The sequence below is a fragment of the Trichomonas vaginalis genome, chromosome V, assembly GCF_026262505.1.
Source record: "Trichomonas vaginalis G3 chromosome V, whole genome shotgun sequence".
NCBI lineage: Eukaryota > Parabasalia > Trichomonadida > Trichomonadidae > Trichomonas > Trichomonas vaginalis.
The window spans coordinates 21,683,095-21,699,393 of record NC_067207.1 but is presented as its reverse complement, the minus strand read 5'-3'; the positions used below and the strand labels follow the sequence as shown (position 1 = coordinate 21,699,393).

At 30.8% G+C, this 16,299-nt stretch overlaps 5 protein-coding genes and 1 pseudogene across 6 annotated transcripts, besides 5 other annotated features; 5 read left to right on the top strand and 1 right to left on the bottom strand.

Moving 5' to 3' along the window:
- Window positions 1-479: 479 nt before the first annotated feature.
- Window positions 480-1,930: a mobile genetic element.
- Window positions 1,931-1,992: a mobile genetic element.
- Window positions 1,993-2,008: 16 nt separating this feature from the next.
- TVAGG3_0379480 (integrase core domain-containing protein) lies at window positions 2,009-2,977 on the bottom strand (the record flags this gene model as incomplete). Its single annotated transcript, XM_051232049.1, has 1 exon — window positions 2,009-2,977. The coding sequence occupies one exon, from the start codon at window positions 2,975-2,977 to the stop codon at window positions 2,009-2,011; it is 969 nt and encodes a 322-aa protein (XP_051101779.1).
- A 2,792-nt stretch (window positions 2,978-5,769) lies between these two features.
- Window positions 5,770-5,878: a mobile genetic element.
- A 165-nt stretch (window positions 5,879-6,043) lies between these two features.
- Window positions 6,044-7,700: a mobile genetic element.
- A 182-nt stretch (window positions 7,701-7,882) lies between these two features.
- On the top strand, window positions 7,883-8,119 carry TVAGG3_0379450 (N-acetylmuramoyl-l-alanine amidase family; the record flags this gene model as incomplete). Its single annotated transcript, XM_051232048.1, has 1 exon — window positions 7,883-8,119. The coding sequence occupies one exon, from the start codon at window positions 7,883-7,885 to the stop codon at window positions 8,117-8,119; it is 237 nt and encodes a 78-aa protein (XP_051101778.1).
- Window positions 8,120-9,316: 1,197 nt separating this feature from the next.
- On the top strand, window positions 9,317-10,069 carry TVAGG3_0379440 (uncharacterized protein; the record flags this gene model as incomplete). Its single annotated transcript, XM_051232047.1, has 1 exon — window positions 9,317-10,069. The coding sequence occupies one exon, from the start codon at window positions 9,317-9,319 to the stop codon at window positions 10,067-10,069; it is 753 nt and encodes a 250-aa protein (XP_051101777.1).
- Window positions 10,070-10,219: 150 nt separating this feature from the next.
- Window positions 10,220-16,299: part of a mobile genetic element that runs on past the window's edge.
- Window positions 10,962-11,860, top strand: TVAGG3_0379430 (annotated as a pseudogene). Its single transcript has one exon. A coding segment is annotated over exon 1 (899 nt).
- Window positions 11,945-12,643, top strand: TVAGG3_0379420 (uncharacterized protein; the record flags this gene model as incomplete). Its single annotated transcript, XM_001309263.2, has 1 exon — window positions 11,945-12,643. One exon carries the CDS (start codon window positions 11,945-11,947, stop codon window positions 12,641-12,643), a length of 699 nt encoding a protein of 232 aa, XP_001309264.2.
- On the top strand, window positions 14,077-15,253 carry TVAGG3_0379410 (uncharacterized protein; the record flags this gene model as incomplete). The annotated part of the gene is made up of 1 exon (XM_051232046.1): window positions 14,077-15,253. A coding segment is annotated over one exon (1,177 nt), but the record flags the coding sequence as incomplete, so codon positions are not given.

The following is a 16,299-nucleotide window of genomic DNA, read 5'->3' as shown; positions in this document are numbered from 1 at the left end:
AATTAATGATCAAAACCGAGGCCAAAGAATTTCATGAATTTACATATCATCCAAATAAAGTTTCAGAACTAGAAAATGAAAAACTTCAGAAAAAATTAAACGATAGACTTTCAAATGATCGTATTGAAAAAATAAATAAACTAGCAGAAGTTGCATTTAATAATGAAATATTTGATGAATATAACCTTGAACTCAGTGATGGGCTTTAAGGACCCGGGCTCAACGAGTCATGATTTATGAAATCAATAATTTGATTTATTCGCTCTTCAATAATTTCTATTCTTTTTGTTAAATCATCTATTTTCATTAATGAGGTGATTCTTGATTGAGGAATAGATTTCAAACTAACCACTCCTTTTATTTTTGAAATTTTGAATCCATCAACTTTAAACATTTTATTCAATTTACACGTTGTCAATTCTTCAAATAATTTTTTATTATTAGCATAATAGTCATTAAATTCTGCAACAGATGAAAAAGGGGCGGCGACAAATTTGCCCAGCCAGTAAAGTATTCAATTTTTTTGCATTTTTTTTAAAGCTTCTTAACTTAAATCATGGAATGTCTCAAAGACAAAAGTAGCATACAGCATGCAAAGCTAAAGAAAGATAATCATAATTAATACCTTAATTTTTAATATTACGCATTTTTAGGTGCAAAATTTAAAAACATTCTAATACAATAGAGCAGTTTCCAAAAGTAGCATACAGCATGCAAAGCTAAAGAAAGATAATCATAATTAATACCTTTAAAGTTTAAAATCTTGATTTTTTTAAAATCAAATATTTATAACTTTAATACATACAGCTTAAACCTTATGCTTGTTTTCTCTTGTGAGAAAGCAATCTTACAAAGCTAACAATCCTAAAAAATAAAGAATTAAAATTTAATAATTTAATCTAACAAAATTTCTCTCTTTATCCTTTTGCACTCTTTATATGCAACTCAAATCCATCATATAATATTCCTATAATACTCTTGCCTCAAACAATGACGAACAAACTGCTATTCTCATTTAATTACAGACTAAATCTATTCAAATTTCTGAATTTTTAATTTTCATTTCAATTTCAAATGGAATTAGAAGAAGAAACTATCTTTACTGTTATGGATCTTTGTAAATTTGGAGTTAAACAAGAAATACAAGCACAGTATGGATATGGTGAACGTGTCAGGAAAGAAAGATCTCAGATTTCATTCCACTGCAAATATCCAAAATGTCCTGCACATTTTAATGTTGCAATCTTGGATCAAAATAAATACAAACTAATCAAAATAGTTGAAGAACATGATCATTCCGCCTCAAATGACAAAAGTCAATATTCGTCTGTCTTTTATCGCAAATATTTAGAACATTACTTCCAAACAGATGACAATCAAAGAGCGATAGCACAGCTAAATGCATTCAAAGATCTTGAAATTCCTCTTACAGGTCCGTCCATTCCAGAGATGTACGCTCAAAAACCACGTGCAATCAAACGATTTGCAGAGAGAATACATGCTCTTCAAACTAGATATTCTCCTGACGATGTTGTGTCATTGCAAATCTTTGTTCAGACAGTACAAGAAGAATCTCCAGATGATCTCATTGCATTTGAAGTCTCAGACAATAATATGTGTTTCTATTACGCGCCTTTTGAAGGCAAAGCTTATGCGCATAGTATCAAGACATTTCATATAGACAGCACCTATAAATTGTTGCGATCAAACATTCCATTGTATGCATTTACTGGCAAAATCAAAGATTTTCACATTTTCCCTTTTTTATATTTCTTTTGTCAACCAGACACTTATCAAAACATTCAAGTTTGCGTGTGCGCCTATCTCAGATGGGTAACAATTGAGCCAGAATACATTAGCATGGACTGTGCTCCACAGATAGCTCAAGCAATAAAAAAAAGCATTCCACAAGCTCAAATACTTTGGTGCGTGTTAGATACGGAAACGATAAAAACAGTTTGACAGAAAAGTGATAACTTTACGTGTCAAAAATATAAAAAGTGATATTTTATTCATCATTATCTTCTTCATAATTTATTTCATATTCTTCTTCATATCCACCTTCATATTCTTCACTTTGTCCCTCCTTCTCTTTTTTACCATCTTTATTATCGATTTCTTCTTCCTCATCTTGGAGTTCTGGTATTTCTCTAGCATGTACTGATCCTGGGAGAAAGTCTTGGGTAACTCCATCAACGACCCATTTGGCAGGCATTCCTGGTCTCCAAATGGGCCCCTTCATCCATAATTCATTTGGACTATAATTGATTTTCCTTCCATTGAGAAGACGTGTCGGTAGTGCGGCATGGGGCTTGGAGCTATAGGAATTGACCCAACTCTGAATTTTACTCCATGTTAGATTGCGGTTTTCTATATTGGGCCACAATCGCTCAATCTTACCGTTTTGGTAAGGGCAATGTGGCACAATATAGACATTTCGAATTCCTTTGCATCTCATCGCTTGTAGGAATTCACCTCTATTCTCTCCTCCATTATCAGACCATATGGTATGAGGGGGACCAAAACGTTTTATGGCCCGCTCAATTACCTTAACGGTCTGATTTGCATGTTTGGAGGAGAGATGCTGCCACTCCAAAACCATTCTGGTACAATCATCTATTACTCCATACAATAATTCACTTCTGCGTTTATTGAGAAAGTGAATGTCAACGTGCCAGATTTGATTTGGAAGTAAAGCCTCGTATCTTGTCCTCCCTTTAGGTCTCTTGGGTCCCCGTGGACGTGTTAATCCAAGAATGATAAAAGCCTTTTCGACCATATGCCTTGATGGAGCCTGAGGTAGAGGGAGAGGAAGATATTTGATATTTTGTAAATTTATAGCATATGGAGTAGGGTTATCATCTTGATTAATGTCAGCGGGGATTTCTTTAGAGATAAGATTGAGAGGCTTGTCACGTTGCACATTCTGAAACCAGTCCTGTGTTGAGCTCATAACTGGAAGCAGGCCATCTTTCATTCGAACAAAATCTTGTTCATGCTCATGGGCGAATGCTATATCTTTATTAAGCCTAAGGTAAGTGGGGATGATACCATGTCGCCCATGTTGTTCGAATAAATTGAGAATGGCCTGCATGAGATCATCAGGAACTGGTTGTTTGGGTCTACCACGGGAAAGTGGAATATCAACAAACTGGTCGTGCGGACGAGATTGAGGATTAGGAGGATTGGCACGTTGACTTGATTGATCGGAACTGATGGGATTAGGAGCAATTTGATTGTATGTACCAGATGATTGGTTTGAAGGAGTGGCTTGAGGATTTAACTGTTGTGCACTACTAAGAGGAGTATAACCATTGCTGGGTCTGAGCTGTTGTTGTGCACTACTAAGAGGAGATGTACCATTGCTGGGTCTGAGCTGTTGTTGTGCACTACTAAGAGGAGATGTACCATTGCTGTTGCTGCTTTGTTGTTGTGCACTATTAAGAGGAGATGTTGTTGTGCATGAAAAATAGTGTGACTTCACGTTTGACAAAAAGTGACACTATTTCTGATGGTTTTGTCATTTATTTGTCAGATTTATAAATGGATAATAATGCTGTAAATCAGATATTAATTAAAAATATTTAAGATTTATGTTCGAATTGAAAAGCAAAATGATATTTTTTTTAATTGAAAAACGTTAATATCTGATATTTTGAAGTTTTTAATATTTGTTAGTATCTTAAATTATTGAATGCATACGTTTTTTATGTTCTCAATTTTAAAAAAATTGTGAAGAATTTAGTTTTTTGGAGATGGATGTTTAATATTTGTGAGTGAGAATGCAAGCAGGAGTTTAGTACTTTAAGGCTAGGTTGAGATAGATTTCCCATTATATTATCCGTGAATATATTGTTTGAAAATTCAAGATATAAAAATATATTATCAAAAAATTTTATATTTTTAAATACAATAGGGTGGAAATATAGTACAATGAGATAGCAATGATATATTTTATAATGGGAGGTAATCTGAAGATAAGTAGCAAATTTTATGCGATTTTGATTGGGAGTTGGAGGGTGTGAGTACTATAGCATGTAATAGTATCTCACACCCTCCAATTCTTCCTATGGCGCCGAAAAATTTTTGGTGAAATGCGACGACATTTCACCAAAAATTTTCGGCGCCATATAGAGAACTATAGTCTGCGAGGTACTGATTCTATCTATGTACCTCGCAGACCATAGTTCTCAGCCAAAATGGCTAATAATTTGAGAGTCTATATGATAATGTAAAAGTTAAAACATTCAAGTATTTAAGTATTTCTTTAAAATATTAAGTTTTTTATTTTTCCAATAAAATTCTAATATCAAATATTTTTATTTAACGATTAATTTTATTTATATTTTTATAGTTTTTTTTAAGAAAAAATATTGTTAGGGTTTTATGGATTTTCAATTAATATACAAGATAATTCATGAATGTATATATTTCCAAGTTTTTAAGGATGCAACACTTTACATTTGTAAACTGTCAAAAATGAAGTCACGCTATTTTTCATGCATTACAGATGTACCATTGCTGGGTCTGAGCTGTTGTTGTGCGCTATTAAGAGGAGTAGAACCATTACTCTGTGTAATTTCTTGTTCTTCCAAGTATCGATTCAACAAGATCTCATCTTTTGTTGGTAAGACTTCAATGCAATTGTAGAATTTTCCATTATGGAATATGTATAAACTTGTAAATTCTCTGGACGAGTGCTTGCAAAACTCTTCGATAGTAATAAGACGAAAGCACAGAAGGCTTTTGTAGTAAGTTAACTTGTTAATGCAATTACGTGATGTACCATCGCTGAGTGGAACATTAGTCAATAGCAACGATAGCTTTTGATGTTGGTGTAACCTGGTTAGAGATTGCTCTAGCCAGTGAAAGTCTATTTGGGTATAAATATCCAAGAGAATGAATTTTGAATAAATAATAAATTGTGAACAATTGAATAAAATATAGAAAATATAAATAATTTTGAAAGATATTATTGAAAAAATATTTTTCACAAAAGTTGAATTCAAATTGTAAATTTTTAAAAAAAATCTTTAAAGTGAAGAAAATAAAATTGGACAATGAGAAAACAACAATGAACTAAAAATTAGTGAATAACTACAATGGCGAAATTAAAATTACGATCAGAATAATTTTTATAAAAGAATGTGTTAGAAATTAGTAACGATTAAGATAAAATAAAAATTTGGGGAACGAGAAAAGTGATTGAATATTGGTAAACATGAATTTTTATTGAAAAATAAAATGAGATTAAGATTCTAAGCAGAAATTTTAAAAATTAGAAAAATAAAAAACAATAAAGATAATAAAAAATTTGAAACTAAAAAAAATCGAAAAATAATGATAAAATAAATGAATAGTTGAAGACAAATAAAAATAAAATGTTATCAATAAGAAAATAATTTGAATAGTTTCAATATAGATTGATCAATTTATGAATGGGAATCCAAAATTAGAACAGCCGAATTGGTATATTGATAACAAATGATATTATGTTATTAATAAGGTATAAATGTTTTGAATGTAATTCAAATTAATTTTGAATATGAAATTGAATAAGATTGAAAAATTAAATATATAGAATTTTGAATGAGTTTCCGTTGAAATGAATGTTATGGAAATGTAGAAAATATTAGCCTTTGGATGAATTGGAGGGTGAGAGATATTATTTCATACAATACTACTCTCATCCTCCAATTCCCAGCCAAAATGGCTAAAAATTGCCCGCAATTGTTCACATTGCGGGCAATTTTTAGCCATTTTGGCTTGGAACTAGAGCCTGCGAGGTACATGGATAGTATCAGTACCTCACAGGCTCTAGTTCTCTATATGGCGCTGAGAAATTTTGGTGAAATGTGGTCGCATTTCACCAAAATTTTTTCGGCGCCATAGGATGAATTGGAGGGTGAGAGATATTATTTCATACAATACTACTCTCACCCTCAATTTTAATTACTTAAACTCATTATATTTTTTTGACATGTAAATGTCACTTTTACTGAGATCTAACACAACGTCAGATCTCTTTTTTTCGTATATAAGATGCGGAGTACATGTTCTTCGTGCAATTCTTCGCAAATCAAATAAGTTTTCTTCTCAAGAAAAATTTGAACAATTCTATAATTTGATGAAGGATTTAGTCTTCAAATTAGATGCAGAACATGAGGAAGAAGCAAATGCTGCCTATGATCAAGTTCTGGAGTTGCTCGACACAGATCCAACAGCATCTCAATACTTTAACAGACAATGGCGTTACAACATATCAAGATGGATTGCTCGTGACAGGCGTGAAGGCGACGCAACTAACAATATTGCCGAAGCTCATTTTAGAACACTCAAACATGACTATTTTCCTGATCGAAAAAAATCTCAGAATTGATGATGTTATTATAGAAATTTATACAAAAGTGATACCATCTTTCGTTATCAAACTCAAAATTGATCAAAATCCAGCAGATGACCGTGTTATTAGGATCATGGAAAAAGCAACTAACGCAGAAATTGATGTAAAAAGACAAAGAAAAATCGAGAGTATTTCAATGCTCAATAGATTGCTCAATGCTGTTAGTGATGACTCAATAGATCCACTAAAATATATCCTACCTTGAAAGTATTATTACAAAGAACTCATTTTATTTAATTTTGATTTTAATTTTAGATTAAATTATTAAATTTTAATTCTTTATTTTTTAGGATTGTTAGCTTTGTAAGATTGCTTTCTCACAAGAGAAAACAAGTATAAGGTTTAAGCTGTATGTATTAAAGTTATAAATATTTGATTTTAAAAAAAATCAAGATTTTAAACTTTAAAGGTATTAATTATGATTATCTTTCTTTAGCTTTGCATGCTGTATGCTACTTTTGGAAACTGCTCTATTGTATTAGAATGTTTTTAAATTTTGCACCTAAAAATGCGTAATATTAAAAATTAAGGTATTAATTATGATTAGCTTTCTTTAGCTTTGCATGCTGTATGCTACTTTTGGAAACTGCTCTATTGTATTAGAATGTTTTTAAATTTTGCACCTAAAAATGCGTAATATTAAAAATTAAGGTATTAATTATGATTAGCTTTCTTTAGCTTTGCATGCTGTATGCTACTTTTGGAAACTGCTCTATTGTATTAGAATGTTTTTAAATTTTGCACCTAAAAATGCGTAATATTAAAAATTAAGGTATTAATTATGATTAGCTTTCTTTAGCTTTGCATGCTGTATGCTACTTTTGTCTTTGAGACATTCCATGATTTAAGTTAAGAAGCTTTAAAAAAAATGCAAAAAAATGTAATAAAATTAAAAAATTTTTAGTATCGTTAATCGGAAATATGTTGTTTACTTAAGCCGCTCGCTTCGCTCGCGGCTTAGTTTCGTAGTTTCGTACAATCTTTTTTCGAATCTGTTCTTTTCGTCAGCCGCAAGCGAAGCGAGCGGCTTAGTTTCGTAATTTCATACAATCTTTTTTCGAATTTGTTCTTTTTGTCAACCGCGAGCGAAGCGAGTGGCTTTTTATTTTTAAAAATTTTTTTTTCTTTCTTACTTTTTTTCCCCCTTACTTACAAATTTGATAGTAACTTACCAAATCTCTCTATCATATAATAATAAATTAATCCATTTTTTGTTTTAAATCTGACACTTTACATTTCTGACATGTAAATCTGTCACTTTTCACTTCACCTCACTGGGCAAGTTTGTGCCCCCCTCGATGAAAAAATTTTTATTTCAGTAATTGGTTTAACAACGTTTATTTTTTGTTGAACATTTTCACTTTCATTTATTTCTTCCTCCTCTGTTTCATTTATTTTTAAAATTGGTTTCATTTATCATTAAATAAAAATTAGAATATAAGTGATGAAATATATTTTTTAATTAATATTAAATCAGAAATGGCTGCAGGATTCTTTAAAAAATTATGGGAAGGAATTAAGAAAGCTGCGGGTTGGGTTCATCAAAAGATTATTAAACCCGTTGCAAACTTTTTGGCACCAGTAGCGAAAACGGCAGGAACTATCATAGGTGGAGTATTAGGTACTAAAGCAGGTAATCCGGCGATGGGAGCACAAGCAGGTAACGCAATTGGTGGAATAGCTGAAGGAATACTTAATAAAATAGGAGGTAGATAGTGGAAAAATAAATAAATATTATTTTTATCTTAGTATCGGTTGAAGTCTTTGATAAACTTTTTCTCCTTTATTTAATATTTCTCTTATTGGGGCGGCTTTTGGCGTTATTGATTCAGCAACGTCACTAATTGCTTCTTTATTCTTAAATATCCAATTTGCTCCTTTCTTCATTGTTTCCCAAACTTTACTCGCTCCTCTTTTTACTTTATCCCACAGTTTCTTAAATATACCTGCAGCCATAGTTGATTATTTCATTAAAATTAAAAATTCATTTTCATCTTTTAATTTTGATTTTTTATTTAATAATAAATGACGACTAACTATTTGGTGCCAAACACTAAACCGATTAATGGAAATGTGTTTCATTCATTCGAAAAGATAAATGAAATATTCGCAAAGAATGACGGTAGAAGATATTATAGAGAACTTGAAAGTTCATGCTATGACTCTGATGCTCCATATTTTGATGATAACAAAACTCATTTAAGAATTACAAATCCGGCTCATGATGTGAACCAATTAGGTGACACATATATTAAACGCAAAGTTAAAGCAACTCTAGTTTCAAATAAAGCTTTCACATGTGATGCCGCTTTTAAATGCATGCGTTTATTCGTTGGTTACAAATCATCAAATCAAAGCTTTAAACAATTAGAAGTAGAAACTGAAAGAGGTGATGCTGGTTATCTTCAAATGGATTGCGCCCGTGAATCTTTCGCATTTGCAACATATAAACCAAAATCAGAAAGGAAAGTTAAAAAGTTTGTTCATTCGTTATATAATAATGTTCAAAAATATGATAACTCAGTATGTGGTAAATATATTGACCCTTCAGAAGTTTTCAAGAACGCAAATGAAGAAGTTGATATCACTTTTGATATGATTATTCCGGTAAATGATTTGTTAGCATTTCAGGCGTTCGATGATTATCCTAAATCATTTGGTGAAATCATTCTTAAATATTATGTTTTCAGGGATACTTTAGTATTTTGTCAGGTTGACCCGTTAAGAGTTGCTGATTTACAAAATTACGTTTATGAAAAGATAACTGATGAAAATTATGAAAAGATTATGAATCATGTTTATAAATATGATCGCAAATTCCAACAAATTGGACTTCCTACCAAATTAATTACAAGCTTAGCCGCTACATCTGCTGACGCAACAGTTGATGACGTTATTATTTCATGCACAAAGATGGAAGTTTTAGAGGATAAATGTATTACACCAGGATACGGTTTAATTGAAGAATCAGTTAAAGCAATACCACGTTTATTCAGTAAGGAAGATCCATTCATGATACCAGCTCAACATATTGACGTTCGTTCACTAAATGGAGGTTGCATCACTCCAGAAGGTATTAGCTCAGATTTCTCATATGCTCTTCATAATGTTACAGATGTTGTGTTAACATTTCCGAAAAATGCAATGCAAAGAACAGTTTTAGAAAATCCAATGCTTCGAGGTCTTCAGGTCACTATAGATTCAAGAAACTTCCCCGATCAAGCGATGACCACAGTGGGCGACATATTCTTTACACGTATGCTTCAAGCTTCTGATTTAGATGGAGTGAATGAATGCACGGAAGAATACGAGGACTCATTAACTAGACCGCTGAATGATGATGATGGCGCGCCATTAACTAGAACATGGAAAGACCAAACCTCATTCTTATGCACTATTCCAGTTCAACGTGATGGAGTGGGTATATTCTTTGATGGATTAGAAACTTTTAACTCACAAGTTACAGTACAAGTGAAAGCTTATCCAATCATTCAGGGTAAAAATGACACTTACTGTTCAAAGGTGACAAATCCTCCTCAGGTTTGGTTTACTAGGACTACGTATTGGACATGGACACCGGATGAAGGTTTGAAATATCATCCAACAGGTACACCACCACAGTATAGAAGTTCATATGATGAAATATTGATGAATAGAAATGTTTAAAATTATAAATTTATTTTTGATTAAATGGATTTAAATTCATCCACCCCTTATGAAGAATTAGCAGGAGTATATAATACATACGTAGATGATATGATTAATGAAGCATTGAGTGATAATAGAAATGCTCTATCTAAGGAAAAATTAATGAAAATTCCATATTCTGAATGTTATTTAAATTCAATCACTGCAGCAATTGGTAAACAAAATAAAGGTAAAACATTAACGATATTAAAACAAATTATCATTATTGCTAACACTTCCCCCTATTCACATGTGTTAATTTATATCAACCGTTCAGGTTCACCTTCAGATGATACATTTGAATCTTTAAAGCATTTAATCAAAATTCCAATTATTTATTTATCACAAGAAGAAGCAGAAAATTATTTAAAAAACTTTTTAATGTATAAAGAATTATATAATACAATCAAGAAGCAAGGATTAGAGGATAAAATTATTGATAAACAACGGGACGAATTATTTGAAACACTTTCTATTTCAAATTTTGATAGAGAATTTTTGCATTCACTCATTTTTCTAGATGATGCCGTGAAATCAAAACTAATAACTAATGAGAAATCATATTTTAATCAATTATTAACTCAATGTCGACACATTCAGTGTTCATTCTTTATGGCTGTTCAATATTTCAAAGCATTAAGCACAAACATTAAATCAAACCTGTCCACCCTTTTCATTTTCAGTGGTTTTAGTCGTCAACAGTTGAACGTTATGCTTTATCAAGTGAATTTACCAATGAGCATTAATGAACTTTACACACAATATCAACAATTAGGAGAACATGGAAAAATAATAGTTGATTTAAATAAAGGTTCCATTAAATTTGATTAACTTTTTATAATTAATTTTTATTTTTTATTTATAATTAAACATGACAGAAATAGCAAATCTTCTACAGGTTCCATTAAAACAAGGGACAAACAAAAAGGGTGCATATAATAGAACTATGAAAGTTCCAGACGGAATGAAAGAATTAGTCCACATTGTTGCCGGTCTTCAAAAGGATGTTAAACAAATGAGAAACGTTTTAACATTACCAGAAGCTCAAGCATATGCCAAACGTCATGGTCCAAATTGGGAAGCACGCGAAGCAGACATTACGGGTCCAAATGGAAAACCCGATGGTATAAATGAAGTTTTCGTTACTGATGGTCAAGGTAATATTAAAGTCATAAATGGGTATAAATTAACAATGACGGATTATCCTAAACGTAAAGCATATAATGAACGTTATCCTATGCAATTTGATGAAAATGGAAAAGCTGTTAAACAATACATTGGAGAAGGTGAAAATGGTCCAATTAATTCATACCGTATAATCCATATTCTTATTTCAATGAAGAATTAAATGCTATTGAAGAGGGACCGGATGGATTACCACGATATGTTAATCAGTTTGATGGTCAATATGCAAATTTGAGACCTGAGATTCCAGCTAAGAAATTCTTTAAAGTTGCTTTATTCGATCCAGTGTTCAATGAACAGAAAGAAGCAATGAAAGCAGAATTTAAACCAATTCAAGTGGCAAGAATTTCTTCATCTTCACTTTCAGAAGCGTTCAAGGAATTGATAAAGAAACCACTTTATTCTCAACAAGGTTATAACTTTGATTTAATTAAAGAAAGTGATAGACGTAAATTAGAAAAATCAGATGGTTTTAAGAATGCATGTAATGAAATGATTAAAGATATTGTAAATGATAAAATAAGACTGGAAGAAACTCAAAGCAATATCAATAACATAATTGGTGCAGTTACAAAGAAAGTATAAGCAAACAATGATGAACCTTGGGATATTACCGTAACAACTAAATAAAACTTTAAATATATTTTTCTTTTTTTTATTCGATTATAAATGAGAAGACGTTTCACTAGTCAAAAGAACACTAACGCAAAAGCAGAGATTACGGTTGGTTATAACGTAAATGATGATAAATCACGAATTATTCAAAATGTTAAAGTTAATGTTAGCCCCGAATTAACAGGGTCAGCAACTCAACCAAATTTATTAACTTGTGACTTACCGAAAAAGGAGGAGGAGCAAAATAAAGAAGATGGAGACCCAATCATTTTATCTGAACCCGGTAAAGAACCCGTTGAAATTCCCACATATCCAACATACCCCCCACCTCTTTCATCAAACATCGAGAACCCAGGAATCTACGATTCCAGTCGCAATGCGCCATATAAAGTAGACATTAATTCTGAATTAATGAAAATTTACCGTGATATAATAATTAATAATTATGATTCAATAATAAATTTAATTGACCAATCTGGTTTAATTATTTTACCTTATGAATCATTAATTCACATTATCGCCATTCTTTGTGATGTTCAAGATTCAGACGTTAAGATTCAATTTTTCATAGATGATGAGGTTTCATGCTGCGGAACAGTTGCAAAAATAAATCCTATAAAGGATATTAGCACAATTAAGATATCAAAGAACGGAACAACAACTGAACTTCATTTAACATATAATGATATTTATAATAAAATAGTTGATGAATATAAAATATCACTTGAAAAATTCTTTGTTAAGGCCATTTAATATTCAAGCATTAACATTATTGAATAATAATCCTTTGAATCATAATCAATAATAATTGACCTTTCACCAGTTTCTATCGTTTGTTTTATTTCTTTTTGTTCCCCACTATCTGGATCGGTCATTGTAATTGTTTTTGTTATAGTATCAGCTTTATCTTTAACTTCAATCTTTTTTCCATCAGGATATTTAAACCAAAATTCCAAAAATTCGATATTGTCAATCTGTTCATATTTTAATCTATCAATTACATTTTTAATACCATCTGAAAATCTTATGAAATGGTCATTATATGGGTTTGATTGAACTAAATTTGAATGAAGTGAAATATAACCTGATGATGAATATGACATCGACTCATATTTTCTGAAAACACTAAAATTTATAACATGAATGAATTTCTTATTCGTTGAATTTATGAATTCTTGAGGTAATCTTATTCTAGTTTTATTTATCACTGGAAAATAACGCTTTACCATATTTTTAATCGTAATAAAAATGTCAATTATCAATATTATTTCGAATAATAGCTGTGAATTAAATTTAACAGTTAGCGGAATTTATAATGTTACTCTCGTTTCTGTGAGTGGTAAATTTAATCCCATTCTTTTAGACCCTTCAGATTATATATCATTTATTAAAGATGACCGTGAAAAAACGTATGATATGTATATAAATAATGTGATAGCGAAATGGGATATTAACATGATTTTAAGTTATTTAAATGAATCATTTATCGTATGGTATGAAGAAAATTTTAAATCAAAACCTGATAAACTTTTTGAACTTGATGAAATAAATAACCTTATTAAATTTCCACTGAAAATTAAATTTTGTACTCCTCATTTCGTTCATTGTTGGGGATATTAAATTTTGAAAAAGATGTTGGGGATGTTTTGTATTCTGACACTGGTTCCAATTTCATTTTAATCAAATGTGATAAAGTTAATACCCCAATGAGATTTTCACATCAAACATTAGACCCTAACTCTTACCCATCAATACAAAACATTTTATCCATCAACTTAAACACATTTTCTTTATCATATCCGTTTCAATTATCCGGGAATTCATTTATTCTTCATTCAAAAGATTTATCAAATATTAAATTTAGAGTAACTGACCTATTTGATTGTGATTTAGAATTCATGAATGAAATATTATGGCAATTTCAAATAGAAAAAATAGCTGATGAGATAACAGATTAAATATTTATTTTTAAATCATAATAAATGATTAAACCACAGCAACTTAAGGCGCAAATCACCCAGGTCCCTCAGACCATTACATACGCCATATATGCATATAATTCAAAGACGGCAGAACAAACGCAAAGGTTGAAATATGGAGATTTGGAGATAGTATTGAAAAATGACCATTTCGAATTCGTTTGCAAAGGTGGTGCAGTGATATCAAATATAAAAGAAATTTTATTTATGAATTCTAAAATTAAAGGTATAACGGATGATATAACATCAATTCCACCAGAAGAACAAAGATATTACGCATTAAATGCATTTCCTAAAGTTTTGAAGATTGGAAGATTTAATTTAAATGAGGAATTCATAGAAGGTTTCCTAAATGACATAATGAAGAAGGCAGATAAGGAATATGTGGATAGTGAGTTAGAGAAGAAAGCGGATAAGGACTGTGTGGCTAGTGAGTTAGAGAAGAAAGCGGATAAGGAATATGTTAATGAAAAAGATAATGAAATTAAAGAAAGGGTTGAATGGTATCATGAACGGACATCAAAGATTTTAAAAACTAAAGCTGATACAGGATGGGTTTCGGGATGTTTAGACCTTAAAGCGGATAAAACATATGTGGCTAGTGAGTTAGAGAAGAAAGCGGATAAGGAATATGTTAATGAAGAAATAAAACAATCAGAGGTCTATTTTACTCCACCATTTTTAAATTTTATGAAATCATCAGATAAAACCTTTGATATAGATTCTTTTGAATGGATATGTTTCGATGGAGTGACCATGTATTTATTTTATACAGCTGGAGTGCTTTATTATTTTAAAACAAATGATTTTAAAAACTATAAATCATTTACTCCATCTGTTTTGAATCCTGATACACGAAAGCCAATCATTAATCCAAGAATTTTATATGTTGAATATAATAACAGCAAATTTATGGGAATGATAACGGTTGGAGATGATTTTTACCCTTGTTATTCATTCGATTGTATCCAATGGTTCAAATGTAATTTAAATCAAGATGCTAAATTTAAATATCCAAATAATCCTATTAGATGTGTTAATAATAAATGGGTACTCATTTATGAAGTCAATCAAATTTTCATTAGTGAGGATGGGATAAATTATTATATGTTTAGTATGATGTCATCAGATTTGAAAATTGATTATACAAGTAAGTGGTATTACATTAACAACATGTATTTTATCCTACAAAATGATAAAATTTATAGATCATCTTCAATATCACAAGGTCAATTTGAACAAATTTTTCAAGCTGATGGAGACATCGAAGCTTTATGTTATGGATCAAATGTTTATGTTCTCGTTTCAGGTGAAATGGTCTATTCATATCCTGTAAGTTATAACAGACATATTTATTTATCACGGGATTTATCAAATTGGGAATTGGTTTATTCATTCACTCCAAAATTTACTCGAAATTATAGATTTACTAATTTATTTTATATTGATGGGTATTTCATTGCTTTAGGATGTGGTGATTTAGTAAATATCAGTAGTGATGGAAGAAATTGGTCTGAAATCACAAAATTTCAAGATGTTAGAAAAGCAATTTTCAAAAATAATACGTTAATATTGATAACAAGACCAGTTTTAAATACTCTCCAATATTCAATATTATATAATAAATTCAATATTCATAATGGATTAAATACAATTCTTGAGATGATTTACCCCATTGGTTCTATTTATACATCAATGAACTCAACAAATCCAGCAACAGTTTTAGGTTTTGGTACGTGGGAACAGATTGTAGACAAATTCTTATACTGTGCTAACTCTTCAAAGCAAACAGGAGGTTCAAAGAAAATTAAAGAAGCAAACCTTCCACCGCACACTCATACAGGAACGACAAACTTTTCTGGCGACCATAGCCACTCATTAAGAGACCACCCATTATACAACTCAGAATATTATGCTGGCTATGACGTTTTATCTCCAGATTATAACCATTCAGCAAAAAAGACTTTTCGACCAACTGAACCAGGAGGAAATCATTCACACACTTTCACAACAAATCCAACAGGCTTGGGCGAAGATTATATGCCTCCGTTTATGACTGTATTCGCATGGTACTGCGTTCATTGAATGAACTAAATATATTTTATGTCTGTAATTAATTAGGTAATGAAGTAATGGATGAACTGCAGAAATATATTTTATCGTCAATGGTTTTGGGTTATTCAATAATTGTTTATTGAGTTTTGGATGAAAGAATACGGTCGAGCCAAAAGTGGCTCAACCTCAAAACGAGCATTTTATGAGCTTATTAATGGTGTTATGAATGAATTCAGTCCAAAAATAATTAATTTCATTAGTTTTAAAATTATTTTTATTTTTTATTTTGTATGTAAAGACAATAATGTCAGTCGAAGCAAAAACATTCACGAACAAATCTAATGGCGAAACATTCATAAAAGGCACTTATAATGG